At 43.2% G+C, this 15,487-nt stretch overlaps 1 protein-coding gene across 4 annotated transcripts in view; it reads right to left on the bottom strand.

Annotated features, from left to right (window-relative positions):
• armc3 (armadillo repeat containing 3) overlaps window positions 1-14,175 on the bottom strand; it is a 68,432-nt gene extending 54,257 nt beyond the window's left edge. For all 4 annotated transcript variants that reach the window (XM_033015550.1, XM_033015558.1, XM_033015574.1 and 1 more), the window contains exons 1-2: window positions 13,819-14,175; window positions 5,283-5,331 (exon numbers count right to left, since the gene is read on the bottom strand). In XM_033015550.1, coding sequence (XP_032871441.1) covers window positions 5,283-5,331; window positions 13,819-13,838 — 69 coding nt within the window. In that variant the 5' untranslated portion in view covers window positions 13,839-14,175. The remainder of the gene's footprint in view (window positions 1-5,282; window positions 5,332-13,818) is intronic.
• Between the last annotated feature and the right edge of the window lie 1,312 nt (window positions 14,176-15,487).

The following is a 15,487-nucleotide window of genomic DNA, read 5'->3' as shown; positions in this document are numbered from 1 at the left end:
GGCGCCTCCCCGAAGGGAGAGACTGAAAAAGGTGATTTGCTGGATGGGAGTGGTCCGAGATGATCTTTTTTGCCCGTTGTGAGGTACGTTGGAGATAACTTGAATGGATTGAGGGGAGGGGGGAGTTGATGATCCTGGAGGCCTTGGAGACAATGCGTTGTATTCTGTGTAGTGAGTGACTATCGGTGTTACCGTACCAGACTGTGATTGAGGAGGTGATGATGCTTTCAATGATTGATTGATAGAAACGGACCAGGAGGTGTTTATCAACTCTGAACTTTTTGAGCTGTCTGAGGAAATATAGACGTTGTTGACCTTTCTTGATGACGTGGTCTGCATTGATGTGCCATTTTAGATTATTGGAGATATAGGTGCCTAGAAACTTAAATGAGTTCGTGGAGGTTATGGGGTGAGAGTTGACATGGACCGGGGGTTTGTGGTTTTGATTGCGTCTAAAATCTATGATGATTTCTAAGGTTTTTGAAATATTAAGCTGGAGGTTGTTGTCTGCGCACCATTTGACTGCGCTATCGACTGTTAGATGGTATTGTGATTCTTTGTTGTCTGAGATAAGGCCAATTATTGTTGTGTCGTCTGCATATTTAAAATTTTTAACTGAGCTGCATTGGGATGTGAGGTTGTTGGTGTAAAGTGAGAAGAGCTGGGGTGACAGAACGCACCCTTGGGGGGCTCCTATGTTGAGAGTCAAAGGGCTGGAGAGTTTTTCACCCACCTTGACTCTTTGCTGTCTGTTTGTTAGAAAGTGTAGAATCCAATGGCACATGGCTGGGTGGATGCTCATGTCCAACATTTTATTGTAGAGTTTAATCGGGTGTATAGTATTAAAGGCCGAGCTAAAATCTATAAACAGGATGCGTGCATAGGTGTTCGGTGATTCCAGATGATGAAGGGAATAGTGAAGAGCTAAGTTGATAGCATCCTCAACAGACCGGTTGGCCCTATATGCAAATTGGAAAGGGTCCATGATGGGGGCAGTGTGGGTTTTGAGATGGGTGAGGATATGATCATGGCTGATCATCCAAATCAGTATCCAGAGATGCAGGATGTGTGTGTGTGTGTGAGAGAGAGATGGAGGGTGTGTGTGTGTGTGTGTGTGTGAGATGGAGGGTGTGTGTGTGAGATGGAGGGTGTGTGTGTGTGAGATGGAGTGTGTGTGTGAGAGATGGAGGGTGTGTGTGTGATGGAGGGTGTGTGTGTGTGAGAGAGAGATGGAGGGTGTGTGTGATGGAGGGTGTGTGTGTGTGTGTGTGTGAGAGAGAGATGGAGGGTGTGTGTGTGAGATGGAGGGTGTGTGTGTGTGAGATGGAGGGTGTGTGTGTGTGTGAGATGGAGGGTGTGTTTGAGATGGAGGGTGTGTGTGTGTGTGTGTGTGAGATGGGCGGTGTGGGTGTGATGAAGGGTGCGTATGTGTGTGTGTGTGATGGAGGTTGTGTGTGTGTGATGGAGGGTGGGTGACTGAGTGCACTGCGAGCCCACCAGCCGTGAGTAGGTGAACTGCAAGCCCACCAGCCGTGAGTGAATGAACTGCGAGCCCACCAGCTGTGAGTGACTGAACTGCGAGCCCACCAGCCGTGAGTGAGTGAACTGCGAGCCGACCAGCCCTGAGTGAGTGAACTGCGAGCCCACCAGCCGTGAGTGAGTGAACTGTGAGCCCACCAGCCGTGACTGAGTGAACTGCGAGCCCACCAGTCGTGAGTGACTGAACTGCGAGCCCACCAGCCGTGAGTGAGTGAACTGCGAGCCCACTAGTCGTGAGTGGACTGCGAGCCCACCAGCCCTGAGTGAGTGAACTGCGAGTCCACTAGCCGTGACTGACTGAACTGCGAGTCCACCAGCCGTGCCTGACTGAACTGTGAGTCCACCAGCTGTGACTGACTGAACTGTGAGTCCACCAGCCATGACTGACTGAACTATGAGTCCACCAGCCGTGACTGACTGAGTCCAAGAATCCATTTGGCCCACAATGTCCATACTAGCTCCCCCCCCCCCCCCCCCCCCCCCCCCCCCCAATGGGTCCCACTTAGTCAAGTTTAGTACTAAATTGCTGGATGTACATATTGTGAATGTAAATGTCCTTAATAATTTGTTAGGATGCCAACAGTATGAATGTAAAATCTTTTCATGGCTATTAAGGAGAATATATTTAGAATAAAATGGGCTCATCGCTCAATTATTTAAAACAATTACCATGGAACAGAATGAAGGCTATCCTGTGGGTACAACTTTTAGGCTTTTAATAAATATCCTCATGAGGTGTTTTAGAAATAAATTAAACTGCACCGATATGTTAGATGAAAATTGACTTAGCAACAGAAACAAAGTTGAGAATAATTACGGGAAATTGGATTTTCATGGGAAATTAATAGGGGATTCCTTTGATGGCTGTTGAGTCTCCTGCTGTTTACACAATTCAGAAACATAAAAATGTTCCCGATGACTCTGTGAATTTGTTTAATTCTAAATAATAACTACAAACTGAGCTTTCTGGTATTGCAAAAATATTACCCGGTGCTTGGAGTTAGCAGAAAACAAAAATCGAAACATAATATTAGCTTATGCTCATCATACCTTGATCTCAGGTATCATTCAACCAATTTAGCATTCAATAAGGAGAAAGGGATAAACACAAAAAGCTGGAGTAACTCAGCGGGACAGGCAGCATCTCTGGAGAGAAGGAATGGGTGACGTTTTGGGTCGAGACCTTCCACTCCCCTTACCTGCTCCAACCTACACCAGCCTTCCGCTCACACATTTACTTTCAAGGAGAAAGGGAACATGGTTGTAGATTTCAGAGAGGAGGAGGGCTATTCGAGAGCATGTTTAAGGAGGATGTATTAGCCAAGATTACCCCGGAACCTAGGCTGCTATGGAAACTAAAGGAAGAGTATGCTAAAGTCCTAATGGAGATGTTTAACTGTGGCCGCAAATGAAATGCCAGGCAACTGGAGGGCAGCAAATCTTGTGCCATTAATCAAGAAGATTAATGCTATGAGAATGCAGGGTGACTTGGACAGGTTGGGGGAGTGGGCAGATGCATGGCAGATGTAGTTTAATGCGGATAAATGCGAGGTTATCCACTTTGGTAGCAAAAACAAGAAGGCAGATTACTATCTAAATGGCGTCAAGTTGGGAAAAGGGGAAGTACAGCGGGATCTGGGGGTCCTTGTACATCAGTCTATGAAAGTAAGCATGCAGGTACAGCAGGCAGTGAAGAAAGCGAGTGGCATGTTGGCCTTTATAACAAGAGGAATCGAATATCGGAGCAAAGAGATCCTTCTGCAGTTGTACAGAGCCCTAGTGAGACCAAACCTGGAGTATTGTGTGCACTTTTGGTCCCCTAATTTGAGGAAGGACATTCTTGCCATTGAGGGAGTGCAGTGTAGATTTACAAGATTAATTCCTGGGATGGCGGGACTGTCTTATGCTGAGAGAATGGAGCAGTTGGGCTTGTACACTCTGGAGTTTAGAAGGATGAGAGGAAATCTCATTGAAACATATAAGATTGTTAAGGGCTTGGACACGCTAGAGGCAGGAAACATGTTCCCGATGTTGGGGGAGTCCAGAACCAGGGGCCACAGTTAACGAAGAAGGAGTAAGCCATTTAGAACGGAGACGAGGAAACACTTTTTCTCACAGAGAGTGGTGAGTCTGTGGAATTCTCTGTCTCAGAGGGCGGTGGAGGCAGGTTCTCTGGATGCTTTCAAGAGAGAGCTAGACAGGGCTCTTAAAAATAGCGGAGTCAGGGGATATGGGGAGAAGGCAGAAACAGGGTACTGATTGTGGATGATCAGCCACGATCACATTGAATGGCATAGCTGGCTCGAAGGGCCAAATGGCCTACTCCTGCACCTATTGTCTATTGTCTATTGTCTAAGAAGGGCAGCATCCAGATAATACTGGCTAGTGAGTTTCATCTCGCAGGAAGTTCTGGAAAAAACTTTGAGCAATTGTACTAATCCATATTTAGAAAGGCAGGGATTGATTGACCGTGGTCAGCGCAGCTTTGTTCATGGGAGATCCTATCTGATTAATATGACTGAGTTTATGAATAAGTAACAAAACATATTGGTGAGGACAATATGGATAATATAGTGTATGTGGCCCAGTAATGCCATTGACAAGGTCCCATCTTGAAGGCTCGTCCAATAGGCTTGAGCCCAGAATATCCTACATTGGATCCAATAGCTAATAGGATACAGAGGATAATGATGCAGGGTTAATTTTATAATTTTGTAACATTTTAATCAGTGTTATACCATAACGATCAGTGCCGAGACCTTAATAATTTTTTTCCTACATATTAATAACTTGAATGTAGGAGATATGATCAGTAAATTTTCGATCGCACAAAAAATGGTGGCATTGTTAATAGTGTGGATAGACTTAGGTCTCTGAAAAACAATGATAAACTGGTAAATTGGGCAAAGCAATGGAAGATGGAATCTTGATTGATGCGAGCTGAGGCATTTTGGGAGATCTAATAAGGATAGGACCTGGACCGCGATGCTTGTCTTTGTACTAACTTTGCCTTTATTTGCTAGAGCATAGAATATATGGAAATGGAGATCATGGTACAATTTTATAAAACTTTGGGTAGATCACAGCTTGAATAATGTGTGTAGTTCTAGTCGCCAAATTAGTAGAAGAATATGATTATATTCATGAGCCTTTACAGGATATGGTCCACATTGCAACATTTCAGATATATGGAGAAACTAGATTGAAATGGGTACTGATTGCCATTGCCTTCAGCCATGATCACATTGAATGGTGGTGCTGGCTCAAAGGGCCTCCTCCTGCACCTATTGTCTATTGTCTATTGACAGGGTTTGTTTATTTTGGGGTGGAGGAAACCAAGGTGGAGGAGGTGGACATTAATAGCAGCAAGCTTTTCCCCATTGTTGAGATGTTTAAAATCAGAGGCCAGAGATTTAGAGATGATCCGAGGAAGAAGAGTTTCACCCAGAAGATGGGTGCAATCTGGATGTGCTAGACGTGTTTTCTGTATCTGTATCAGAAGTATCTGGACATGTACTGGAATTGCCAAGACAAAGTAGGTTACAGACCAAGTCCTGCAAAATGGGATTTGGACAGATGGCTACTAAATTGACTATCGACATGGACATGGCAAGCCAAAATGCTTGTTTCGCTGTACTGTGACTATGACTTCAAACCTGTTAAACTAAATAGTCACCACAATAAATATTTCACTCAGCAGTTTATGATTACTTGAAGATTCTATGTTTAAAACTATAACTTACTGTATCTTTTGGAGATTGCTCAACTTCCTTCTTTTGTTTCTTACCCACCCTATGTCAAATCAAAAATAAAGATATATTTTAAAGAGGAAATACATAAATAAATTGTCATAGATGCATTTTGTCTTCCAATCTGAATGTTGAAATTATTTGACATAAGAGTATTTCACAAAAATGTCCTTAAAGTTATTTCTGAAATCTCCATTGGGAAAGATTGAGCACTGTTTCAATCTTTTGTTATTCGAAATGTGGCTTTGAACAAAGTAACTGTTTATTTTATATTTTTATTAATAGTGAATGAAGTAGCAACACTGTCCCCAATCAGAATGGAGATGGCTGGGTAATTCTGATCAATCAAGATTAGTAACTGCTCTGATAGAAACAGAGAAACATAGAAATAGAGGTGCAGGAGTAGGCCATTCGGCCCTTCGAGCCAGCACCACCATTCAATATGATCATGGCTGATCATGTAAAATCAGTACCCCGTTCCTGCTTTTGATAAGGTCCCACAGGAGATTAGTGGGCAAAATTAGGGCACATGGTATTTGGGGTAGAGTAGGGATTAACGGGTCCCTTTCAGAATGGCAGGCAGTGACGAGTGGGGTACCGCAAGGCTCGGTGCTGGGACCGCAGCTATTTACAATATACATCAATGATTTAGATGAAGGGATTCAAAGTAACATTAGCAAATTTGCAGATGGCACAAAGCTGGGTGGCAGTGTGAACTGTGAGGAGGATGCTCTATGAGAATGCAGGGTGACTTGGACAGGTTGGGGGAGTGGGCAGATGCATGGCAGATGCAGTTTGATGTGGATAAATGTGAGGTTATCCACTTTGGTAGCAAAAACAGGAAGGAAGATTATTATCTAAATGGTGTCATGTTGGGAAAAGGGGAAGTACAATGGGATCTGGGGATCCTTGTTCATCAGCCAATGAAAGTAAGCATGCAGGTACAGCAGGCAGTGAAGAAAGCGACTGGCATGTTGGCCTTCATAACATGAGAAGTTGAGTATAGGAGCAAAGAAATCCTTCTGCAGTTATATAGGGCCCCAATGAGACCACACCTGGAGTATTGTGTGCACTTTTGCTCCACTAATTTGAGAAATGACATTCTTGCTATTAAGGGAGTGCAGCGTAGGTTCACAAGGTTAATTCCCGGGATGGCGGGACTGTCATATGCTGAGAGAATGGAGCGGCTGGGCTTGTATACTCTGGAATTTAGAAGGATGAAAGGGAATCTTATTGAAACATATAAGATTATTAAGGGTTTGGACACGTTAGAGGCAGGAAACATGTTCCTGATGTTGTGGGAGTCCAGAACCAGGGGCCACAGTTTAAGAATAAGGGGAAAGCCATTTAGAACGGAGATGAGGAAACACTTTTTCACACAGAGAGTTGTGAGTGTGGAATTCTCTGCCTCAGAGGGCGGTGGAGGCCGGTTCTCTGGATACTTTCAAGAAAGAGCTAGATATGGCTCTTGAAGATAGCGGAGTCAGGGGATAATGGTAGAAGGCAGGAATGGGGTACTGATTGTGGATGATCAATCATGATCACATTGAATGGCAGTGCTGGCTCGAAGGGCAGAATGGCCTACTCCTGCACCTATTGTCCCCATATCCCTTGATTCCTTTATCCCAAGGAGCTACATTTAAATTTCTTGAAAATATACAGTGAATTGGCCTCCGCTGCCTCCACAGATTCATATCTCTCTGGGTAAAAAGGTTTTTCTTCATCTCAGTCCTAAATGGCCTACCACGTAATCTTAAACTGTGACCCTTGGTTCTGGACTCTCCCAACATCAGGAACATTTTTCCTGCATTTTTCCGAGCCTATCCAATCCTTTAAGAATTGTATATGTTTCTATAAGATGCCCGCTCATCCTTCTAAATTCCTGTGAATACAAGCCCGGTCGACCCATTCTTTCATCATATGACAGTCCCGCCATCCCGGGAATTAACCTGGTGAACCCACGCTTGCACTCCCTCAATAGCAACAATGTAATTCCTCAAATTAAGAGACCAAAATTGCACACAATACTCCAGGTGCGTTCTGTACAACTGCCGTAGGATCTCCTTGCTACTAAACTCAAATCCTCTCGCAATGAAGGCCAACATGCTATTAGCTTTCTTTACTGCATGCTTACTTTCAGTGACTGATGTACAAGCACACCCAGGTCTTGTTGCACCCTTCCTTTTCCTAATCTGACACCATTCTGATAATAATCTGCCTTCTGTTCTTGCCACCAAAGTGAATAACCTCACATTTATCAACATGATATTGTATCTGCCATGCATCTGCCCATTCACCCAACCTATCCAAGTCACCCTGCAGCCTTATAGAATCCTCCTCGCAGCTCATACTGCCACCCAGCTTTGTGTCATCCGCAAATTTGGAGATGTCACATTTAATTCCCTCGTCTAAATCGTGAATATACAGTGCATTCAGACCTCTTCACTTTTTCCACGTTACAGCCTTATTCTAAAATGGATTATGTATATATTTTTTTATCATCAATCTACTCACAATACCCCATAATAGAAAAGCGAAAACAGGTGTTTAGAATTTTTTGCTAAGTATTACAAAAGAAATAACTGAAACATCACATTTACATAAGTATTCAGACCCTTTACTCAGTACTTTGTTGAGGCACCTATGGCAGCGATTACAGCCTCAAGTCTTGTTGGGTATGATACTACAAGCTTGGCATACCTGTATTTGGGTCATTCTCCCATTCTTCTCTGCAAAGCCTCTCAAGCTCTGTCAGGTTGGATGCACAGCTATGTTCAGGTCCCTCCAGAGATGTTCGATCGGATTCATGTCCGGGCTCTGGCTGGGTTGCTCAAAGACACTCACAGACTTGTCATGAAGCCACTTCTGCATTGTCTTGGCTGTGTGTTTCGTGTCGTTGTCCTGTTGGAAGGTGAACCTCCGCCCCAGTCTGAGGTCCAGAATGCTCTGGAATAGGTTTTCATCAAGGATCTCTCTGTACTTTGCTCCGCTCATCATTTCCTCGATCCTGACTGGTCTCCCAGTTCCTGCTGCTGAAAAACATCCCCACAGCATGATGCTGCCACCACCATGCTTCACCGTAGGTATGGTATTGGCCAGGTGATGAGCGGTACCTGGTTTCCTCCAGACGTCACACTTGGCATTCAGGCCAAAAAGTTGGATCTTGGTTTCATCAGACCAGAGGATCTTGTTTCTCATGCCTTTTGGCAAACTACAAGTAGGCTGTCGTGTGCCTTTTAATGAGGAGTGGCTTCTGTCCGGCCACTCTACCATAAAGGCCTAAATGGTGGAGTGCTGCAGATATAGTGGTCCTTCTGGAAGGTTCTCCCATCTTGACAGAGGAACTCTGGAGCTCTGTCATAGTGACCATCGGGTTCTTGGTCACCTCCCTGACCAAAGCCCTTCTCCCGTGATTGCTCAGTTTGGCCAGGCAGCCAGCTCTATGAAGAGTCCTGGTGGTTCCAAAGTTCTTCCATTTGAGAATGACAGAGGCCACTGTGCTCTTTGGGACCTGCAATGCTGCTGAAATTATTTTATACCCTTCCCCAGAACTGTGTCTCGACGCAATATTGTCTTGGAGGTCTACGGACAATTCCTTCATCTTCATGGCTTGGTTTTTGCTCTGACATGCATTGTCAACTATGGGACCTTATATAGACGGGTGTGTGCCTTTCTAAACCACTCGATTTTAATTTGGACTCTAATCAAGTTGTAGAAACATCTCAAGGATAATTAATGGAAACAGGACGAACCTAAGCTCAATTTTGAGTGTCATAGCAAAGAGGCTGAATACTTATGTAAATGTGATATTTCAGTTATTTCTTTTTAATTACTTTGCAAACATTTCTAGACACCTGTTTTCAATTCTTCATTCTGGGGTATTGTGTGTAGGTTGATGATAAAAATAAAATAATTTAATCCATTTTAAAATAAGGCAGTAACGTAACAAAATGTGGAAAAAATGAAGGGGTCTGAATACTTTCTGAATGCACTGAATATTGTAAATAACTGGAGTCCCAGCACCGAGCCTTGCGACATCCCACTAGTCACTGTCTGCCATTCTGAAAAGGACCAGTTAATTCCTACTCTTTGCTTCCTGTCTGCCAACCAGTTCTCTATCCATGTCAATACCATATCCCCAATACTATGTGTTCTAATTTTGCACACTAATCTCTTACGTGGGGCCTTGTCAAAGGCTTTTTGAAAGTCCAGATACACCATATCCACTGGCTCTCCCTTATCCATTCTACTTGTTACATTCTCAAAAAATTTCAGAAGATTAGTCAAGCATATTTTCCCCTTCATAAATCCATTCTGATTTTGGCTGATCCTGTCATTGCTTTCCAAATGTGCTGCTATAACATCTTTAATAGTGGACTCAAGCATCTTCCCCACTACCCGTCTATAATTCCCCATTTTCTCTCTCCCTCCTTTCTGAAAAAGTGGAGTTACATTGGCTATCCTCCAGTCCACAGAAATTGATCCAGTCAAGAGAACATTGGAAAATGATCACCAATGCATCCACGGTTTCCAGGGCACCCTCCTTGAGTACTCTGGGATGCAGACCGTCAGGCACTGCAAATTTATCTGCCTTCAGTCCCAACAGTTACCTAATACCATTTCCTGACTATTTCCTGATGTTAGGTAATTCAGATTGTAGTTCTATGCACCTGTAAATATGTTCTGTTTCTTTGAATAAACAAGTCCATCGTTATTGGGAAAAGATACCAGTTTCTGAAATAAATTTTATGCCCACCCCCCCCCCACCGATGTCTTTGAATCAACTCTTCTCTAAATATGTTTTTGTCTTGCTGTTCACTGGAATGTTTGCTGTGAGACCAATCCAGATGCATCCAAATCAGTGCCAGGCACAGTCTATCAGACAAAAGAACGAACAGCCATGGGATTTTGCAATTGAAATTAAGGTGAATACATAGCATATGTCCGTGTTAAATTGGAAACTGATAGCAAACTCCTAAATCAATCTCAGAAATTGCCATCAGCTATACCCTAGTTCTCCTTTTGAAGTAAAAGCCGATGAAAGTCTTTTCGAAATCACTTAATTTTTAAATCAAAAATGTAATTAAAAAAAAAACACTTCCTCACTTCCACTCCAGCTTTATGTGTTCTGAGGTAGTTAATGAGGTCAATTGTGGGAACCGCAGATTCTCACAGATGGAGTAAATGGTGGCTGGAAGGGCAGAGGTAGATAAGTGTTGAGGCCGTTCCTTATGCAGAGCCACTGTGTGCCTCAAGGTTTAGGTACCTCTACAAAAGCTCCTTCACTACTTTGACTGGTCAAAGGCCAGAGATTCCCAGGAATCGGCAGTAATGTTGCATTTCTTCTCAGGAGGCTTTCAGCATAGATATCTACTTCAGGAGTCTGGTGTTGGCCATGCGGATAACATAACCTGCTCAATTAAGCTGACTGAGGTAACTATGGCCTCAGTACTGGGGATGTCGTCCTGAGAGAGGACACGGATGTTAATTCACGTTATTCGGGTAAATTGGGATTTTGTGGAGTCTGCAGAGTCAGGATTTTGCCAGTGCCCTGAGATGCCTGCTGTAGGTAATTCAAATGTCAGAAGCATCTAGGAGGGCTCATGGCAGACCATAAATTTGTGCTTTGTCCATGATCTTGATGATCAAACACTTATTCCACTGTCGACAAACGCTGTACTGGCTCAATAAAGGCAAAGCTGAATTTCATCATCAATGTTTGTTTTCACTGAGAGATGGCTCCTGCCATCCAGGAAGTGGTCCACCATTCCCATCGTAAACCTTTATTGTTGGAGAGACTGCGGTACAGCGGGACAGGTTGAGTGGAGCCAGAACAACAATTTTGCTCTCAACGTTAGCAAAAACAAGGAGCTAATTGTTGACTTCAGGTAGTGGAACCTAACATACCATGCACCTATTTACTTTGATGAGATAGCAGTGGAGAGAGTCAAAAACTTCAAGTTGATGAAAAAATCAAGTTAGCTTGAACAAAAATGTAACATATCATGAAAGACCCACACCGCCCTGGCCATGCTCTCTTCTCCTTGCTTCCATCAGGACCGTTATCTCTAGGTTCAAGAACAGCTTCCTCCCATCAACCATGACATTCCTTAGCCACCCTGCATAACCCTACCTCAGCACCAAACCACTGGGAACTTTGGTTGCTCCATATACTTTGGTTTTTGCAGTATCACGGTCCAGTTTACTTAGAATCCTATGTTAGACTCTGATTTATCAACCATTATTCCATGCAAACTCATCTCCAAACTCCTGGACCTAAGAATCAGCTCCCTGTTCTGCAATTGGATCCTTACCCACAGACCTCAATCAATACCACTGTATTTGGGCCAAATCACAAATAATTATGAGATGGAGCATAGGAAGTAGGTAGAGAATTTTGTGACATGGTGTCAAGACAATAACTTCTTCCTCAATGTCAGCAAGATGATTGAGCTAGTTATTGACTTCAGGAAGCATGGTGGAGTATATGCCCAAATCAGCATCAATGATGTGGAAGTGGAAATGGTTGAGAGCTTCGTTCCTTTACATTATCTTAGATTTGTCATGAATCAAACACATTGATGTGACAGCCAATAAGGCACACCAATGGCTCTATTTCCGGAGGAGACTGAGGAAATGTGTCATGTCTCCAATGTCTCTTACAAACTTCTACAGATGCACCACAGAAGCCTACTGTCGGAGTGCATCACAGCTTGGTTTGGGAACAGTTATGCCCAAGACCACAAGAAATCACAGAGGGTTGTAGATTTAGCCCAGTCCTTCACACAGAGGAGACATCCGCCATTGACTCCATCGCCGCTTCGCGCTGCCAGAACAGCAGCCAAACATAACCAAAAACTTGTCTTACCCCAGTTATTCCTTCTTCTCCCTGCTACGGTCCTTCAGAAGATAGATACTAGAAAGCACGCACAACCAGACTCAGGAACATCTTCTCCCCCTCTCTTATCAGGCTTCTGAATGGTCCTTCCATATGCTAGGGTACTATCTGATTAATCTCTCCCCCAATGAGGACATTGGACTTTGCCAATTAAACTGCTGCGCTGCGATGCTGAGAACTATATTTTACAGTCTGTTTCTTCCCTTTGCTTTTGCTCTAGCTATTGTGCATAGGTTTGACGATTATGTATAGTATTATCTGACTTGCTGAAACCTTTTCATTGTACTTCAGTACTTGTGTCAATAATAAACCTAAATCTAAATAACTCATACTTTATTGTCCATTTATTTTTTTTGCTTTCGTTGCATCGAATGTGCCTGTACAGCTGCAGCAAATAAAAATGGAATTACTCCAGTTCATATCCAGTGCATATGACTAATAAGCACTTGATTCTAGGGATAAATTGAGAACTCAAATGCGTAGTGCGGATGGAATTACATTTTGTATCGCAAAAATGGGAAATTAACAGAGTGCACCTTTCAAATGTAGGAAAATATGAATTGCTGGCGCAACTGCGTGGATGGGAATGGAAATCAACATTTCAGGTCAGGATTCTTCCACCGCACTGAAAGAGTGTAGGAATCAGATCTCTCATCAGATCAGCATCATTTTAGATATTTTTAATGATGACAACATTGTTTTATATCTGGAAAAGGCGCTCATCTGGATAAATAATTTATGTGGCGAAAGACTTATCATGCCTTTTCACTTGATTCTGAAATATGACCTCATGTCAGTCTCTCTCCGCATGTACAATTTGATCAGCTGAATATTTCCAGCGAAATTTGTTTTGATTTCAGATTGCACTCGTTATTTTTCATCCATCTAATTATCTTTTCTCGAGGTATAACCATATAACAATTACAGCACGGAAACAGGCCATCTCGGCCCTACAAGTCCGTGCCGAACAATTATTTTCCCTTAGTCCCACCTGCCTGCACTCATACCATAACCCTCCATTCCCTTCTCATCCATATGCCTATCCAATTTATTTTTAAATGATACCAACGAACCTGCCTCCACCACTTCCACTGGAAGCTCATTCCACACCGCTACCACTCTCTGAGTAAAGAAGTTCCCCCTCATGTTACCCCTAAACTTCTGTCCCTTAATTCTGAAGTCATGTCCTCTTGTTTGATGTATGCCTGGGCTCACTGTTCATCTAGTTTTAAAAGAGGCTTACTTACACGGTTTTAGTTTAATTCATATCCCTTTAATAATTTTTAATATTTTAATATAACTTTAAAAATCTGCCTAAGAATAGTACCTATTCATCCTTCACCATTTTGCCTTTATAGATATGTATATAGCGCCGCAGAATTGTGCACCTATCCCCCCCCCCCCTTGTTTTGTTTTGTTTCTTGTTTTTTGTACTAAATTATATGTATGCACTGAGTACGAGATGCTTTTAATCTCATTGTACATGTATAGTGACAATAAATGGCATATCTATATCTATCTATCTATCAAGGTAAAAAGAATAATTCATAATGTTCTACAGAGCAATTTGACTGGAAAACCTGCAACCCAGGGACTAAACCAAATGCTATTTGTATTACTGATTTTTCTCACCTTTGATTTGCTGGCTTCATTCTCCCCCTAAAAATAACGACGTTTTCCAGCAGAATCAAGGTAAGTTTACGTCGAGAAGGTACACAATAAATGTGGTTTATTGGCTAGAAGGCCACATTCATGCCTCCCATCTAGAATGACAACCGTCCGGCATCAATCAGTGGCTGCACAGCACCACAGGCTTCGTCGAAGGTCCAGGATGAGGAATGGAAACCAAACGATAACTACTAGCGGCAGTAAAATACAACAAAATCCGAGAAAGAATAACTCAATGGGAGCCTTTCAGATAGATGCCTTTTGCAGAGTTAGGACGGGCCCAGAGGCTGTGGGTCCCGGGCGGTGGTTGCTGGGCGACGGGTGAACACAGCGCGAGCCGGTCACGTGAGCTGCCTTCCCCGGGCGGGCGGATCCCGGGACAGGCGCTGGTGCTGGTGCTCGCTTTGCCCGCAGCCGCATCAGCCCCCTTTGCACAGGAAGGAACTGCAGAAGGTACACAAAAATGCTGGAGAAACTCAGCGGGTGCAGCAGCATCTATGGAGCGAAGGAACTGCAGATGCTGGAAAATCGAAGGTACACAAAAATGCTGGAGAAACTCAGCGGGTGCAGCAGCATCTATGGAGCGAAGGTTTCCTTCGCTACATAGATGCTGCAGCACCCGCTGAGTTTCTCCAGCATTTTTGTGTACCTTCGATTTTCCAGCATCTGCAGTTCCTTCTTGAACACAAGGAACTACAGATGCTGGTTTAAGCCGAAGACAGACATAAAAAGTTGTCGGGCAGCATCTCTGGAGAAAAGGAGGAATAGGTGACGTTTCGAATCGAGACCCCTCTTCAGACTGAGTGTCAGGGGAATGGGAAACGAGAGATATAGAACGAATGAATTAAAGATATGCAAAAAATAACGACGATCAATAGCGAAGGTAGAGTCCACAATGGTCCATTGTTGGCTGTGGGCTAAAGTTATTCAGACAGTGAAATTTAACAGGAAGACAGTGAAACGCAGAGGGTGAGAGAGGGACGGGGAGAGGGGAAGCAAGGGTTACTTGAAGTTAGATAAATCAATATTCATACTGCTGGCTTGAAAGTTGCACAAGCGTTTTGTATCTAAGTGTATGTTCGGATTGAAAGGTGCTTTCACAAAATCTTGCATCCCTGCAGCAACATTGCAAATCACATGTTCGCTATTTGGGTGACGTCTTGCGGGTTATTTTTTTAATCGCGCAAAAATGTGATTTCCTCTGGAATACATGGTGCTAGCTCCTCTATAATCTTTGCTAGTGATCATTTGCAGTTGAGATCACACCAATTACAAACATGCATTTTTTGTACTCGATCCTCATTAGCATGTCTGAACTTTTCCTGGCTTGATGATTTAATATTTGCACCTCACCCGTAATTGAATGCAAAGTTACACACAGCGACCATCATTGAACTGACTAAGTGGAAACCACACCACAAATAACTAATTTATTGTTTTTACTTATATTGACATACAAAGATGCCTTTCAGTCCATTGGATCTGTACCCGCTCTCAAAACAGTTTAGTATAGTTTAGTATTGTCATGTGCGCCAAGGTCCAGTGAAAAGCTTTTTGTTATGTGCTATCCACACAACGTAAATACTATACATGATTACAGTACACAGTGTACAGATACAGGATAAAGGGTATA

This window comes from Amblyraja radiata, chromosome 2, assembly GCF_010909765.2.
Source record: "Amblyraja radiata isolate CabotCenter1 chromosome 2, sAmbRad1.1.pri, whole genome shotgun sequence".
In the NCBI taxonomy this organism is placed as follows: Eukaryota; Metazoa; Chordata; class Chondrichthyes; order Rajiformes; family Rajidae; genus Amblyraja; species Amblyraja radiata.
Note: the sequence above shows the minus strand (reverse complement) of the source record. Positions and strands in the feature narration are given on the sequence as shown.